Genomic DNA, 16,881 nt, shown 5'->3' on the forward strand with positions numbered 1-16,881 from the left:
CATTTTGAATTCCGGTCTATTTCTACATTGCAGTATTGATACTCTTACTTACGTAAGTGAAACATTTGAGTACTTTTTCCCACCGCTGCTGGTGTGTATATAGATTGTGGTGAGTTGAGCCCCGTAATGCTGGAGAAATCCCCTGGTAGTGCTACAAGTCAGTGTGTTTGTGTCTAAACAACACATCACAGGGACTGTGGGGATTGAGGTGGACAGACTGAATGAATGAGAAGGCAGAATGAACAGCCCCTCGCTCTAAAGTGACCAGAGGTTCAACCCTGAACCTCACCCCTGACCCGCACACCGCCCTGCACAGCCGCAGAGGTCGCCGGGGGTCAGGAGCTTGTCCTGTCCGGGCTCTCAGTAGCATGGATTACCCACTGCGCTATGCTGAACCCTGTTCCCACTGTCGTGAAAATGCCTAAGGATTTATTACAAGTCGTTCTCGAACATCTGTCACGTTAAGGACCCCCAAATTAAGATGTATTTGACCGTGGTGGACCCCCCATCTGAAAATAATTTGTGCCAGCGGCAGCGACACCCAGCCCATACAAGATCTGTGTTTAAAATGTTTTACAAATATTACATTTGTTAAAAAGAATCCTCAATATGTTTTTGAAACTAGCAGATCTACAAACAAGGTCACAACGCGCCGCGATGCGACTCTCAGGCAGCGATTATCAACCTTTTTTCATTTCAAGGACCTGCAGTTTGAATGCATTTCATTAGGGCATGTCATGGACCCCCGTTTTCAAGATTTTCATTCCTGGGACCACAATCTACACTGTAGAATTATCAGGAGTAAATAAAGGAGTAGTTCACCCCCATGAAGCCTTGAATTCATGTATTTGTTTTAGTTTTTGTCGCATTCCTAAGCCAATAATTTGATTACCAGCGGAAAGACGCTAATGTATCCGGTAGGTAGGAGACACAAAGTAGACTCTTTGTGTCTCCTACCGGAAATACACACGATCATCAAATTATTGGTTTAGGAATGCGACAAAAAACAAAATCCATGAATTCAAGGCTTCATGGGGTGTGTAATTGATAGAAAATAAGTCCTTTTTTGGGTGAACTACTCCTTTAACTATTTTGTGTCCATTCGTACACTCTCCGAGTTACAGACACCGTATAAAAGGTCCATTTGGTTCCTCCTTCCACCATCAATCTTTCAACTCGGGACCCTCCTCTGTGAGGCCCTCAAGGACTCCTTGGGGGTGTAGGTTGATGAGAGTACAAAAAACTATTATTAGAATAGTCATTCTGGGAGTTTTAAGACGACAGCTCAACCGAGAGACTGCAAGCTGTCATTCCTTACATTCCTCCACCTCTCAACTCAATCACCTCGTTGGGTCCTGACCTGCAGACTCCTGCTTCAATTAGATCAGCTGAGCTGATTGACACAGCGTCCTCTTCTTCCCTGTCTCACTCCAATGCTCTCTGGTTCAAGCAGTGGTGGACAGTAACAAAGTACATTTTCTCAAGTACTGTACTTCAGTACAATTTTGAGGTATTTGTACTTTACTTGAGTATTTCCAATTTTCAGTGCCTGTACTTCTACTCCACTACATCTCGGTTCCAAATAATATACTTTTACTCCACTACATGTATTTGCAAACTTAAGTTACTAGTTACTTTGCAGATATGAATGATTCTATTATAAAACATACATTAACCACTTCAGCCCTATGTTATACATAGGCTATTTGAAAATAGACTATCTACAAGCCCACAAGTTGTGAGCTTGTAGATCTGCTATTTTCAAACATTTCAGTACTTTTCCTTTTGGTACTTTAACTATATTTTACTTTACTTTTACTCAAGTAACATTTTGAACACAGGCATTTTACTTGTAACAGACTATTTTTATATTGTGGTATTGCTGCTTTTACTTAAGTAAAGAATTTGAGTACTTCTTCCACCACTGGGTCCAGGACAGGTCACCCACCACTGCCTGGACTGATGCACAGACCACATGCTCCTTGTGAGTCGCCAGTTGATTGATTTAATACTCATTAGTCCGAAATGTAAACAGCACGTGGTACAGTCAGACATTATTAAGGCTAAAAGATTTTCAAAACAGTGGGGAACAGTGAAAAACGACAGCAGTGAACGACACTTCATTTAGATGGGAATGTATGTTTCCCTCCCCTTGTGGTCTCCTGATAAGATGGTATTTCAGGCCAATTTGTCTTTTATCATTTTTATCCCACGATTTTGTAACTCCATTTTTTACACCCAGTGCCAATTGTCTATGTAATCCTGGGCACTACACTCCCTCTGCCAACCTAGGGAGGCCAGGGCCGAGCTCATGCCTCCTTCAATGCATGAGAGCCAACTGACCTTCTTATCACCTGACATTTCAGGCCAATTTGGAAAGAAACCAGTGATACACATTTTTTCAGTGGACAGTGCATTCTACATGTTGGTGGCAGAGCAGTAGAATGAGACTTTTCCCATGTTTGTCCTAAATTTGGGTGCTACCAGATCATGGCCGCTCCCTCTAGTGTTGTGGCTGTGGGTGTCACTCACTTTGGAGAAGCAGTTAGTCAGGTATGAGGGTTTTGAGGCTACTGTCTCTTAGACCATTGGTTCTCAGAGTGGGGTCTGGGGACCCCCAGGGGTCCTTGAGGGAGTTCCAGGGGGTCCCCAGCTAAATGATGGATAGTTAGGAACTAAATGGACCCTTATGGGTCTGCAACTCTGAGAGTGTACAAATGGAACCAAATGGACCCTAACGGGTCCATTTGGTTCCATTTGTACACTCTCAGAGTTACATTAACATTGATTTCACAATATAAATCGGGGTCCCAGAGATAGAAATGGCATTGAATGGGGGTCCGTAGCCTCTAATGCATGTCAAACTGGGGGTCCTTGAAATGAAAATGGTTGAGAATCACTGCTAGAGCCATAAAAAATATTCCCTTGTGGGAGTCCCTGGCATAATTATCTTTTCAAATAGGGGTCCGCAGGCTAATAAGTGTCAATTTGGGGGTCCTTGACATGAAAAGGTTTGAGAACCACTGTCTTAGACTATCTTAAATACCAGTCCCGCATTGATATTTGCTTAAACCTGTCTTCTAACCTGAGCCATCCAAAACTAGCAAAGTGTGTTGGAATTAGGTGGGTCATGGACTTTAGGCCGAGAAGTAGTTTGAATCCAGAGGCTCTTGCAATGTCTCACGTTTCTCCCCTCTATATGTCCTTGGGTTCCTGTCTCTCTCTACACTCTCCTGAAAATCAAGCAAAAACAAAATGCCCCCCAAAAGAAAGAAGAAAGAAAACAGAATAGTCGTTCTTTTACACTAGTATGTTCAATTAGAAAGAAAAGGAAGCGGTTTTGTTGCTTTGGTTATAGGACTCCCTCGGGGCTCACAATGCCCTTTGTTTAAGTACATCTGAGTGACACAATGCAGCAACACAATGCACAGTTGCACAGTCAAAAGAAAACCCCGGTGTAACACATTATTCAAAACAGTCACTGTGACATTTCGCTGAGTGCGCGCGAAAACGTGGCGATACGCCTCGTCTCTCTCTATTACTGCTTATCGCCGACTGTCTGTCGCTCTTAGGGAAGGAAGGGTCTGGATAAGCCGCACCGTACGCCTGGAATGCAAATGTAGCTCAGTTCAAGAGTTAAAGAAGGCACTCGTAGGATTTTCCTGAAAAAGAATTATAACGTATACACTCGTACAAAAATAATCCCTCTCAATCATCCCTTATGACCCACTTAGAAGAAATGTGTGTGTGGCAGACAGTGTGTGTCTGTATCTGTACTTGTCTAACATCACAGAATGATCTCCGCCTTCCGCGAGGAAGAATTATTGGTAGGATTATAGCTTATCTTGTTATTGTGTTCTTCACCTTGTGCCTGTTATGATTATGTTCTGACATCTTGCATATTCTAAGAGTCAAGGTGTCATGGCACAGGGCCCACGGGCCTGGTGTATGTATTGTTTTGGGCACAGCTTGTTCCAAAACGACACAAACAACAGTTTCTCTCTTGTCGTGAGTATAACTATATGGTCTGATCCCTTCTGTTTGTGGCAGAAATACGTCGCCGCAAATGTGTATACTGATCTCCATATATGGGCATAAAAAGGACATGGGACAGACAGATACAGAGATCGCCATGAATTGTAAGAAACATCATGATTCATATTGTTATGCTATGATGTTTTCTAATGAAACTTGAAACTTGAAAATATATAGGCACAAAAGGGACGCAGACAGACAGACGGGTACAACGGGTCGGGTACTCTGACAACGGGGTATTGCATGACTGGGTGGGGCATGCATTTCCAATTGGCATCGTTCCCGACTTGCATCGTTTTCCGAGTAGATCGGTGCCACCGGTCTAAAGTGTCTCCGACTCCTCTTGTCTCACCAATTACTGATTGATCCAGAATTCCTCAACATACAGTCTGTCTGGTGACATCTAAATTCAATATAATTATGGACTAGAACAGCACACCCAATGCTTTGAAAATCAGACAGTCATCAACTTCCCAGTATGTAGTACCGCCCTAATCTATTTGCAATGCAGTTATTTTTTAATAGTTTCCACACATTTTTAGGCCGTACATTGAATTTAGATCTCACTCACCGCTGATCTCTGATGTCTGTCCATGAGGAGGGGGTCAACTTTGAGTGTTGTGTTTACAAACTACTCATTAATACATTTGGTAGAGACACACTCAACTCGCACTTCTTCTTCAGAAACCCAGCAGCAGCTACTCTCAGTAATGGACAACAAGCAGATCAATAAAGACACTCTGGGTAACTTAAGGAAAGTTATACCTCGTAACAAAGGGCACTCATTACTCGATACAATGCGTGTCTTTCAGAGTCGACACACAGATCAGATGTAAGGCGGAAGTCAGCCGTCATATCATAGAGAGGCTTTGATGTTCCCCTCTGGCGAACGCTGGGTTACATCATGCTCATTACTGATGTATGGCTATGACACAAAGACAAACACAGACAGACAAATGCCTTTTCTGTTCAGCCTAATGGTGGATTGAGTCAGTCTGCACGCACGCACACACACACACACACACACACACACACACACACACACACACACACACACACACACACACACACACACACACACACACACACGTGACGGCAGGCTAACGTGTGTGTGAATGTGAATGCGTGGCGTGTCTGCCCTTGTCTGTGTCCGGGCCGTGCGAGTGTTTCTTTGCATGCGTGTGGTCATGGTGATGTCTGTTTTAATCACACAAAGTGGTCTCTCTTTCAAATGAAATGACACAAACGGTCCAGTCATGACAAATAACTGTAACCATCTCTCTCTCTCTCTCTCTCTGTGTCTCTCTCTCTCAGGGGCAGACGTGGTCTCCCTCCATAGATGACGAAGGGTCGACGAGGGACGAGTTCTACGATGACGAGGACCTCTTCTCGGGCTCTGGCTCCGGCTGTAAGTTTCTTTAAAAAGTGTGTGTGCGTGTGCGTGTGTGTGTGTGTGTGTGTGTGTGTGTGTGTGTGTGTGTGTGCTGTATGTGCACTCACTGTCAAGGTTGATACAGTTTAAGAGATAATGACAGGTGATGAGGTTCAATCTGCTGAGACCCCCCCCCCCCCCCACACACACACACACACACACACACACACACACATCTTCTCCTGTCTGGTCACTTAGCATGCTGGTACTGTACACAGGCCACTCGCACACATACACACACATACCCGCACATACACGGAAACACAACCTGAATCACAGCATTTGCATTCACAGATACAACCCTTAAGGTAGCTCTCCACCGCACTGACATCGGCGCCGGCGGGCGGTAAGGGTTGGAAAGCATCTGTTGCCGAAAAATCTGCTGTTGAATGGGCGGGCGGTGGGTACACTACACTGTCACGTCGGGTAGCAAGTTGTAGGGAAAGCCGACCAAGCTTTCGCCCGTCGGTTAGCAGCGGCCTTGTCGTTGAAAAAGACATCAAGCCATAGGCTATTTATAGCACCATAGTAGCCGTCTGTTGGTGTCGCCTCTCAGGTGCATTCAGAAACATCTGAATGCATTTTTTTCACACCTTCCAACCGACTGATGTCTCGACTTCATTCGACTGCCAGTCTGTAGGTAGCTCTGTTTGGTGGAGAGCTACCTTTAGAAACATGGGTCTTCCTTCTGACCCAAATTCAGTAAAAACAGTCCCGACCAAACACAGACGCACACATACAGACAAGCAGCCATAGATCCCCTGAGATTAAGTGATCTGATTTACAGTAATCTCATTATACCCACAGGTCAGTTGATCACATGCATTGCACATGCACCAGCAGGCCGTGTGCGTGTGTGTGTGTGTGTGTGTGTTATGTTAGTCTGTCTGTCTGGTCTGCTGAATACATGCTCGCCTGGGAAGTACCCTACCTTAAACAAGAATCACATTTGTCTAATTCAGCCTGATAGTCTGATCGGTCGTTGCAGGCAGGCAGGATTAAAGCTCTCAGTCGTCTCGACTGATTTCGACTGAGTCGTTTGGATTCCATAGCGGCCAAGCATGTCTTCTATGGAAGCGTGTCGCGCAGCGAAAATACCCGATCTACAAGCTCATAACGCGTCACAACGCAACACGTTGTGAGCTTGTAGAGCTGCTATTTTCAGTTATTCATTATTTTCATTTTAAAGCGTATTTGAAGTGGTCAAAACTAGCAATAGAATAGATTAAAGAGCGTTTATTAGTTAAGTGTTATAAAAGCAAAGGTTAAAAGCCTAACCCTACCCTACCTTAACCCATTTATTTTATTTTATTTGGCTATTCAAAAATAGCAGATATACAAGCTCATAGTGCGGCAGTGCTGCGCTATGAGCTTGTAGATCTGCTATTTTTTTTAATGTTATTTTTTTCACACAAAAAAAACTTTTTCCAAAAACTGTTAGGATTTAGAATTGATTGATTGAATATTTATTAGGCAGAAATGTAAATAACAGCACAAGTGCAGTTAAAACACTTAAAGGTCTAAAAGGTCCGTCCAAAAAAGTCCTTGCGGTCTTGTTTCCATTGAGGTCCTTGGTATTCAATTCATAGACATAGTAGCACCAACAGTTCAATATTATCACAAAAACATACAGACAAAAAACACTATATGTACAGAAGACATTTGTATAGAATCGGCCTTATCAGGTCTTAATAGGTTAAACAGGAATCACATTTGTCTAATTCAGCCTGATAGTTTGATGGGGTTTTTATGTTGCAGGGCAGGCAGGCAGGCAGGCAGGCAGGCAGGCAGCTCGAGCACAGGACCCTTTCCTTATTAAAGCGTGACTCATTGAGGGCTAGCCCCTGGGTCCTAGGGGCAGCACTGCGCTAGTGGCGGAGCCGCTCTAGCAGCAGCAGCCAGCAGCCAGCAGCCCTCCCCTAATAAATTACTATTCAGAGCAGGCGAGCCCCCAACCCAACCCGCCCCCCCCCCACCCCCCCCCCCACCCCCCCGCTGATGAGACGGCAGCACCGGCAAATTGCTTTATCTCACACTGTGATACTGAGCCCCGTCGGAATCCGAAAAGGGTCTTATATATAGATAGACAGATTGTCACGGGGTTCCGTGCCACTGCTTCACTTCCCCTGAACCTGGCGTTTTCTTCTCTTTTTCCCACTATGATGTGTTTTTGAAACAGAAGCGCTATTGTTTTCCCCAAGCAGCCATTTTTAGATATCCTCCTCTGTTAGTTAGCCCCCCTCTCTACTACCGCCAGCCGGCCCACGTTCCTCCTTATGTCTCTCTCTGTCCCTGTGAAGTTCAATTCATCTCCGTTCTCGGGCTGGGAGAGGAAAACTATAGGTGTCATGATCCTATAACAAACAATCGCTATTATTATCCAGTGGTGGAAGAAGTACTCAGATAGTCTACTTAAGTATAAGGCCTGTGTTCGAAATGTTACTTGAGTAAAAGTACAAAAGTATTGGCATCAAAATATACTCAAAGTACCAAAATTAAAAGTACTCAAATGTTTGAGAATAGCAGATCTACAAGCCCACAACGCGTCGCTTGTAGATCGCCTATGTATAAAATAGGGCTAAAGTGGTTAATATTTTATAATAATATCATTTATATATAATAATTGATATCTGCAAAGTAACAAGCAACTAAAGTGTTCAAATAATTGTAGTGGCGTAAAAGTACAATATTTGCCTTTGAGATGTAGTGGAGTAGAAGTACGATACGATACGATACGATATGATAATACTTTATTGTCAGTTTGCACTGAAATTTGTCTTGCGACCCAACAGCCATGTATGCAACATATAACAGTACACACATTTGACATGACACAAGAAAACAACAAAATAAAGACATAAAGACATGCAAAGACAAGAGCAATGTCCACCACTCAGCCTACCCCTGGCCTATAACTCCTGATTAAGCCTCAATGTCGTCTGATGGACAAAGGACCTCTTCAGTTTGACCTTATTGTATGTTGGAACACCGTATCTCCTTCCTGAAGGCAGCAACCTATATTCTCCATACAAAGCATTGCTAGTGTTTGAAGTGATATTCCTTGCCAACCTTATCATACTGTTATTATACGTAGATGTAAGTACAAGTACTGGAAATTGGAGATACTCTAGTTAAGTAAAAATACCTTCTTTTTTTTTTACCTACGTACAGTACTTACTAGTAAATGTACTTAGTTACTTTACACCACTGCTATTATCTCACTCTCTCTCTCTCACTTCTTTCCCCTTTCTCTCTTCCTGTCCCTCCTTCCCTCTTTCTCCGTGTCTCTACCTGTCTCTCTCTCTCTCTCTCTCTCTCTCTCTCCCTGTCTCTCTCCCTCCCTCTCTGTCTCTCTTTCCGTCTCTCCCTCCAGTTCCGGAGATCACCTTGAGGCCGACGTCGGTGGGCGTGTCCTTCACCACGGAAGAGCCCCTCCCGCTCTCCACCACCCAGGCCACCAGCCCCGCCCCCTCCGCCCCGCCCGCGGCGGAGCCCAGCCCCAACCCGGACCCGGACCCGGACCCCACGCCCACGCCCACGGACGTGGCCGCCGCCGCCGCCGCCATCACCACCGCGCCCACCCCCATGCCCACCGAGGCCGACGGGGAGAGCGGCGCCGGCTGGGAGCGAGTGAGGGAGATGGAGATGGAGAGGGAGCGAGAGAGAGAGCTGGAGAGGGAGCGAGAGAGGGAGCTGGAGAGGGAGAGAGAGAGGGAGCGGGAGAGGGAGCAGGAGAGAGAGAGGGAGCGCGAGAGGGAGAGGGAGCGCGTCCGGGAGCTGGAGCGCGAGCGCGACAGGGAGCGCGAGCGAGAGCGCGAGAGGGAGAGGGAACGGGAGAGAGAGAGGGAGCGCGAGAGAGAGAGGGAGCTGGAGCGGATCAGGGCCGCGGCGGCCGCCAGGACCACGGCCGCGGCGCCCTCCTCCTCCGCCGCCGCCCCCACCAGCACGGCCTCCGGCGCGGCGGCCGACAGCGCGGCGCCGTCCAGCGGCCTGGACGACCTGGGCACCACGGAGGAAAACGAGGACGTGTACCTGCCCCCCGAGCCCACCGCCACCTCCTCCTACCCCGGCGGCGACGATGACGACGACGCCACCGCCACCGAGGAAGACACCACGGCCGTCACGGCAGAGACCACCACCGCCGAGCCCGCCGCCGGCGGCGGCAGCACGCAGGCACCCACACAGGTCACACCTGTCGCCACCACCACGCTCCGGAGCAGGGGGGTCCCCTTCAGGCCCAGGGTTCCCGCGACGACGGCCACTCAGGCGTCACCGCCGGGTGCGGAGAGGAGCACCCGTGCACCGCTGCCTAGCAGCACACAGGTGGGTTTCATTATTTGGCCATTCTCTCTCCGTTGGTTCTGCTCCGTCCATATGTTCATGGTTTATACTCTTTGACTGGTATCTTTTGTGTGTAAACGGGCCCCCGGATTTTAAGTATGATGCATTTTGGGTTCACTTGGCTTTCCCCACATTGTAATTACGCTGCCGCGTATTTTGCGAAGCATACATTCAGTGTATTGGATGGTTCCAAAGCTCTCTCAACAGTGGCTTCATTGTTTCGAAAGCTCTCGGGCGAAGTGAAGCGCTTAGCGCCACGGAAAGTTTTCCGTTCGCGTTGGTTTGGAGCGTTGTCAGCGTGTGGATTGAGCGCCTCCATGGAAGAAACACATTGACAAATGTAGCTTTCCCCTCATCATCATTATTCTTCTTCTCCCTCCTGGCTCCCAAACTGTGGAACGAACTCCCCGTTGCAGTTAAAACTGCAGACTCACTCCCAAATCTTCAGCCATAATCTGAAGACTCAACTCTTCATACTCCACCTCAGCTCGTAGCACTTGCCGTAGCACTTTGCTCTAGCCTTGACGACCTTGCAGTCTTATGCAAAGGTTAGAATTTAATTTAGGGCCTGGGCCGCTGCCGTAGCGGTCCAGGCACCTAGGCACCTAGGTTTCAAAGTAGCCTGCCAGTGCCTCGCAGGTTCGAGTCCCGATCCCGACGGCCTTTGCTGCATGTCACTCCCCATCTCCCCCCATTTCTCCCGATCAATAAGAGGCATAAAAGTAAAAAAGAATGTAATTTATAGCATGTTATGTTGTCTACATAACATGCTATAAAATAAATGACTCTCTTTTTTTGCCAGTTTCATCTGTTGACCTGGCATCCTATAGTTTGTGTAGTTTCAATGTACAGATTATTTATTTTTGGATATTATACAGTTTAGACCGATGATAGGTTCTTGGTTTACCTATGATCATAACATATTAACATTAACATTAACATATTGACCGCCAGAGGATAATCTCATAATGTACTCACCAGTGCCAACGTTTTATTGTTGTTTTTTGTTTTTTTTTCACGTCGCCATAGACCTTGTTAAAATCCTTAAAATTGAGCTGTGCACTGTTTGTAAACATCGTGGAGATCTGCCTGGTTCGAGCAGTGAAAACCACGTGTCAAACGGAGCCGCCATGTTGTAGTTAGAACGGTTTATGTTAAACAGTGATCACCGAGGAGAAAAAAATACAAGGAGAAAATGGGGTTTCAGTTTCGTCATTAGAACGAGGGCCGACGGGATCGGCAAAACCGGATCCCGAATAATTCTGTTTCCGGTGGTGCTACAATGAAATGTGCCGTATCGAGAATTGAAAAAAGTTGTTGTTTTTTTTGAAAAAAAGGAAAAAGCACCACAGTCCGCAGGCTACGGGATCGGTTGGATTTATCGGTCCGTAGGCTACTGGCCTGGCGGTGGTAGTGTTAACACATTGACTGCCATCGGCTAATCTCAGAACGTCCATCGTAGTGCCAAGCAATTTCTTACCTTTTTTGTTTTTTTGATTCCGTCATAGGCCCCGCTAAATCCGTTTAAAATCCGCGTTCATTTGGTTCGACACAAACACGGGACCCGACCGAACAAAACGCTGAAAACCGTGCGGCGATCCGACACTGCATTCTGGAGAACGAGAGGAAAACGCTAAAATGGTGGATGCGGTGAGAAAAACAACAAGCCAGAGATAATGGCGTCCAAAGTTGACCGCTAGACAGGAAACGGAGGCGGGAGAAAAACCGGAAACAGTATTATTTCGTTTCCGGTCCGCCCACTTCGAGACCGGAAGTGCAAAAAAAATCCGGAATCTGCACCTGCACGATTTAACATGGGAAAACTACGGGACTACGGGCTACGGGAACGGCAGTTAACGGTTGGATTTAACGGCCCGTAGGACTACGGGCCTGGCAGTGGATGTGTTAATGGGCTAAGAGTGTCTACTAAAAATAAAAATTTCTCACTCTCTCTCTCTCTCTCTCTCTTCCACCGTCTCAGGCGCGGCCGGAGGAGGGTAACAACGAGCTGGGCGTCGCCGGCCCCAGCGGGGACTTTGAGATCCGCGAGGAGGACCGCCGCAACGACCTGGGCCGGGGGAGGGGCGTGGGGGACGTGGGGGCGGAGCCCGACCTCATCGGCAACACGGTGAACACGGGGAGCTCGGCCGCCCAGCTGCCCCAGAAGAACATCCTGGAGAGGAAGGAGGTGTTGATAGGTAAGCTAAGCTGCTCTACATCTGTCAGTCAATCAAGTCAAAAAGCACATTCGGGGATGCTATTGCTCTGCTCAAAGGATGATGTTTTGCTCATTTGCATGGCTTTTGTCTTGTTTGGGTAACATTTTTTTGTGGATCTCTGTCAGCAGTGGTGGAAAGTAACTAAGTACATGTACTTAAGTACAATTTTGAGGTATTTGTACTTTACTTGAGCATTTCCAATTTCCAATACTTTTACTTCTACTCCACTACATCTCAGAGGCAAATATTGTACTTTTACTCCACTACAATTATTTGAAAACTTTACTTACTAGTTACTTTTCAGATATAAACTATGATATAATGAAACATACATTAACCACTTTAGCCCTATTTTATACCTAGGCTATTTGAAAATAGCAGATCTACAAGCCCACAACGCGTCGCGATGCGACGCGTTGTGAGCTTGTAGATCTGCTATTTTCAAACATTTTTGTGCTTTTACTCTTGGTACTTTAAGTAACATTTTGATGCCAATACTTTTGTACTTCTTTGTACATTTTTTATTCTGGACTTTTACTTGTAACAGAGTAGTTTCATATTGCAGTATTGATACTTTTACTTAAGTAAAGAATTTGAGTACTTTTTCCACCACTGCCAAGGATGATGTTTGCTCATTTGCATGGCTTTTGTCTTGTTTGGGTAACATTTTTTGTGGATCTCTGTCAGTCAGTCAGTGTGCTTACCTACTTGTTTGTCTCACTTGAGATGACATGATCCTTCTGTCTGTTTGACACTGACTCTGTCTGTCTGTCTGTCTGTCTGTCTGTCTGTCTGTCTGTCTGTCTGTCTGTCTGTCTGTCTGTCTGTCTGTCTGTCTGGCTCTCTCTCTCTGTGTCTGTAATCCTGCCTGTCTGCCTGGCTAATGAAAATCCCCCCACTAGGTATTAGGTTGAATAATTACATTTCCTATTGCCTCCTTTGGTGCTCTCTCTCCCCACTCCCTCCTCCTTCTGGGAAATGATAGAATAAACTGGCATCACCTTGTGTTCCTGACTGTAGCCCAGATATATCACTATAAGTGAATCTGCTACTTAGACTCATTTGACCCTTTGAGAGCGGGCAATCCTCCTCTTCTCGGGTTCTCCTTCAACCCCCCTCCTTTCAATTGTCTCTAGTGGTCTCCCTTTCACTCTCTCTCTCTCTCTCTCTCTCTCTCTCTCTCTCTCTCTCTCTCTTGGCTTGTTGCTTTGCCTCCATTTAAATCCAATTTTCCTTCCAAGTGCCCCTTTTTGCTTCAATCCCAGAGACCTTATTTTAGAAAATGTAGGGAGTTGGGCCATTGGTCCATTCTGATTGGCTCTCTGTCTCTCCCCTCAGCTATTCTGATTGGTGCTCTGCTGGTGGTGGCCTTTCGCGATTTCCTGGTCATCGGTAAAGAGGCAGACTTTAGAGTATAGACACAGTGGTGGAAAATAACTAAGTACATTTACTCAAGTACTGCAATTAAGTAAAATTTTGAGGAACGTTTCACTTTTTTTTTTACTCTGCATTTTTTGATACTTCTACTCCACTACAACTCAGAGTCAAATATTGTACTTTTTACTTCACGACAATTATTTGTTAGCTTTAGTTGCTAGTTACTTTGCAGATTTAGATTGTTTTCGGCTGTTTGAAAATAGCCTTCTTAAATCTGCATCGCGGCGCATTGTGAGCTTGTTCTGTAAATCGGCTATTTTCTAAAAAGTTTGACAGATTCTGACACATTTGAGTACTTTTTCTTTGGTTCTCTAAGTACATATTGATTCCAGTACTTTTGCACTTTGTGTTTAAGGAAAGAAATGTTAATACATGACTGTGTATTCACATTTAGAGTAGTAGAGTATTTCTAGACTGTGGTTGCTACTTTTACTTAAAGGTAGGGTAAGTGGTATTTCTTTGTTACAATAAGTGTTAAATAGCTCTATTTTCTCATAGTACTCATTGCTATAGAGTTTGTGTTTGTTCAGTAACAGGAGTCCTCATGTCTCTCCAGCTCTTTGGTAAACATAAAACACATTTTCAATCAGGCAAGAGAACTCACACTGGGCACAGGATAAACAAGTGAAAAGTGATGACACAAAGAAATGAGCGGACAACATTGGAACTGAAACACTTAACATTGAAGCTGATAAATGGGTGCTTTCTCCTGATTGGCTGAAAATTTGCCACCCACCTGAAAATGTAAAGAGCTCTGAAAAGAGCTGGAGAGACTGAATAGAGTGCTTTAACCTTTTAACAAAAAACTCACCCTACCTTGAAGTAAAACATCTGAGTACTTATTCCACCACTGCAGTAGACGGTCTCTGTATGTGTTTGGTTGACGTCTAGTATAGACACTCTTTGTGGTGACACACAACAGAACATGGACTTTTCACAGTGCATAGCTGCCATTAAAATAGTTTGGGAAAAAGTTGTTTACTTTGAAATACCTGCGAGTACAAACGTTTTATTCTCCAGGTCTGGCTTTGATACCAATTTAGTTTAACAAGGTTACACACATACCACATACAGTGGCATTCATTTATCCTGTTTTTGTGTTTTTTTTAATGTCTAGGGCTGTTGCACGCAACACTGTCTGTCTGCCGAGAGCAGCGGAAAAAAATGCAGCTGTTCTGTGTTGCTTAAGCCAACCCCATAGGGCTAAAGTATGTCGCACTGCGGGGTTACACAATAAACAAAAAAAGACTAGTTGGAAACAACACAACTTATGTTGCCACATTCTGGCTCTGTCAGCTTGCCGCTTATCGGCTGACGCTGAATTCACACCAGCAGTTGTGTTTCAATGCCATGCTTCTGAGAAAAGTGCCGTGTTTCAATGCAACATTAGTCTCGTGAGCCAGACTGTTGTTGCCTCCCACAATTTTCAAATGCTTCCGTCATACAGCCTGGAGCAACGGAAGCTCTGAAAATGATCAGAGGATAAAAGCGGGATGTGACGCGTCCTTCCCCACTTCCGTTTCATCGTTACAGTCGCGCAAATTTATCCTAATATAAATCGAAATAATCGAAGTATATATAGCTTGCTGCTTATCAGAAATAGACATGCTAAAATAAAACGTAAAGATATTTTAAAATATATGGAAATGACGAACAGATGACAGCCTCCGTTCTTGACTTTCGGGAGGTGCAGTTCCAGACTCTATATAGCATTCGGAGATTGTGGAATAGTTGTCTGGCTACCCGAGACTAACGGCCAATCTACACCAGAGAATCTTCGCACACACGCGCATAGTCCTATTTTAAAGTCTGCGTATGCGCCTGGTGTAGCCGGTATCATTGATATCAACTGGATCTAAACAAACGCACTGTACACGCCACGCATATGCTCGCTTTGAAAAATCTGGTGTAGATCAGCCGTAATGCAACATTGTCTAGGGCAGGAGGCAGAGCCATCCAAAAAGCGGAACGGCAATGTTGAGAAAAGTTCAACTTTGCCGCTGAATCAGACTTGGGGGCGCCGATGACCCAAGTGGTTACGGCGGCACATATAGGCTTTGATGCCTGACAGCATGTCCCGGCCGGGTTCGATTACCAAGCCCGGTGGTAGATTTGCTGCATATGTCACCCTGACTCTCTCCCCTGTTTCCTGTCTCTCTCCACTGAAATAAAGGTGAAAAGCACCCCCCAAAAAAAATCTAAACGTTGCCACTGAAGCTGTGTGACGAGACGGAGCGACTGCCAACCATTAGTGTACTGTGCTCTGAAATGGGTGCGTGGACAAGGCGTACCGACTCCACACCGCTTGAGATTGACAGGAAACGGCCTGTTGTATAAGAGTAGTACCAAATATACAGTACATGATGACAAAGATTTAAACTGGCAGCTGTGGATGTGAAATTAATGAAGATTGAGCAAACTGTGCGGCCTATTTCTTAGCTAAAAAATGTGCAGGTCATTTTACAAACAAGCCACCAGAGAGACGAGCATCAAGTGTCTTGTACTACTCTCTAAGCCGTGAGCTCTCCTGCCAGGCAGAGATATGGTTGTCGTCGGGGCAGAAACCTCGTATCTCCATGTTTTAACCTGTTGTATTTTTTTCCGCAAATTAACGTACTACAGCGTCGCGCAAAAGCCTCAAAAGTAGCAGATCCACAAGCTCGAATCGTGGCGCGAAGCGACGCGTTTTGAGCTTGTAGATCTGCTACTTTTGATGCTTTTGAATTTGAATCCTGAAAAGTAACAGTTTTGGACTTATGAGGTTTCCGCCCCGACAGAGACGATATTCTGCCTTGAGCCGCTCAGAGCAGGGGGGGAGCTCCCTCGTCGCTGCTGGACCACAACTCGCTTATTTATGAGGCTGTCACTCACACACCTCAGACACACCCATTTTGCGATAAAGCGGAGCGATATAAATCACTGACCAACTGCTGCTGCTGCTGCTGGTATGAATCCAGCGTTAACTGTGTAACAATGCCTCGGTGTGGGCTGCTTTGCTAAGCGTTTATCCCGCCTGTGTGTGTGTGTGTGTGTGTGTGTTTTGAGGCAGTGGCCGGGGCGCTTGCTTGCTTGCTTGTAGTGTTTTAAACACGTGGCTTTTTTTAATGCGACAGGACACAACAGTGGGCCGCTATAATGGCATTGTGGTGTTCTGCTCGTTGTTTTCTGTGTCGTACGTTCCTCCCAAACTGTTTTGTAGAATGTAAGGCTACGGCATTCCCTGAGGCGACGCGAAATGTGGAAATGCCTTCGTGTGATCTAATCGCCAATCTCTCTCTCTCTGTCTCTATCTGTCTCTCTCTCTCTCTGTTTACTCAGCGGTGATTGTGGGAGGAGTGGTGGGGGCGCTGTTCGCCGCCTTCCTGGTGATGCTGCTGGTGTACCGCATGAAGAAGAAGGACGAAGGCAGCTACACGC

The 16,881-nt window shown here is 45.8% G+C and overlaps 1 protein-coding gene across 1 annotated transcript in view; it reads left to right on the forward strand.

Annotated features, from left to right (window-relative positions):
• The window catches only part of sdc3 (syndecan 3), a 69,936-nt gene that overhangs the window by 51,333 nt on the left and 1,722 nt on the right, over positions 1-16,881 (forward strand). Inside the window, exons 2-5 of the mRNA XM_084079652.1 lie at positions 5,350-5,443; positions 8,841-9,790; positions 11,790-12,006; positions 16,783-16,881. The exon at positions 16,783-16,881 is cut by the window's right edge and continues 1,722 nt beyond it. Of these exons, the coding sequence (XP_083935778.1) occupies positions 5,350-5,443; positions 8,841-9,790; positions 11,790-12,006; positions 16,783-16,881 (1,360 nt within the window). The remainder of the gene's footprint in view (positions 1-5,349; positions 5,444-8,840; positions 9,791-11,789; positions 12,007-16,782) is intronic.

The sequence above is a fragment of the Gymnoscopelus microlampas genome (genome assembly GCF_963454915.1).
Source record: "Gymnoscopelus microlampas genome assembly, chromosome: 15".
In the NCBI taxonomy this organism is placed as follows: Eukaryota; Metazoa; Chordata; class Actinopteri; order Myctophiformes; family Myctophidae; genus Gymnoscopelus; species Gymnoscopelus microlampas.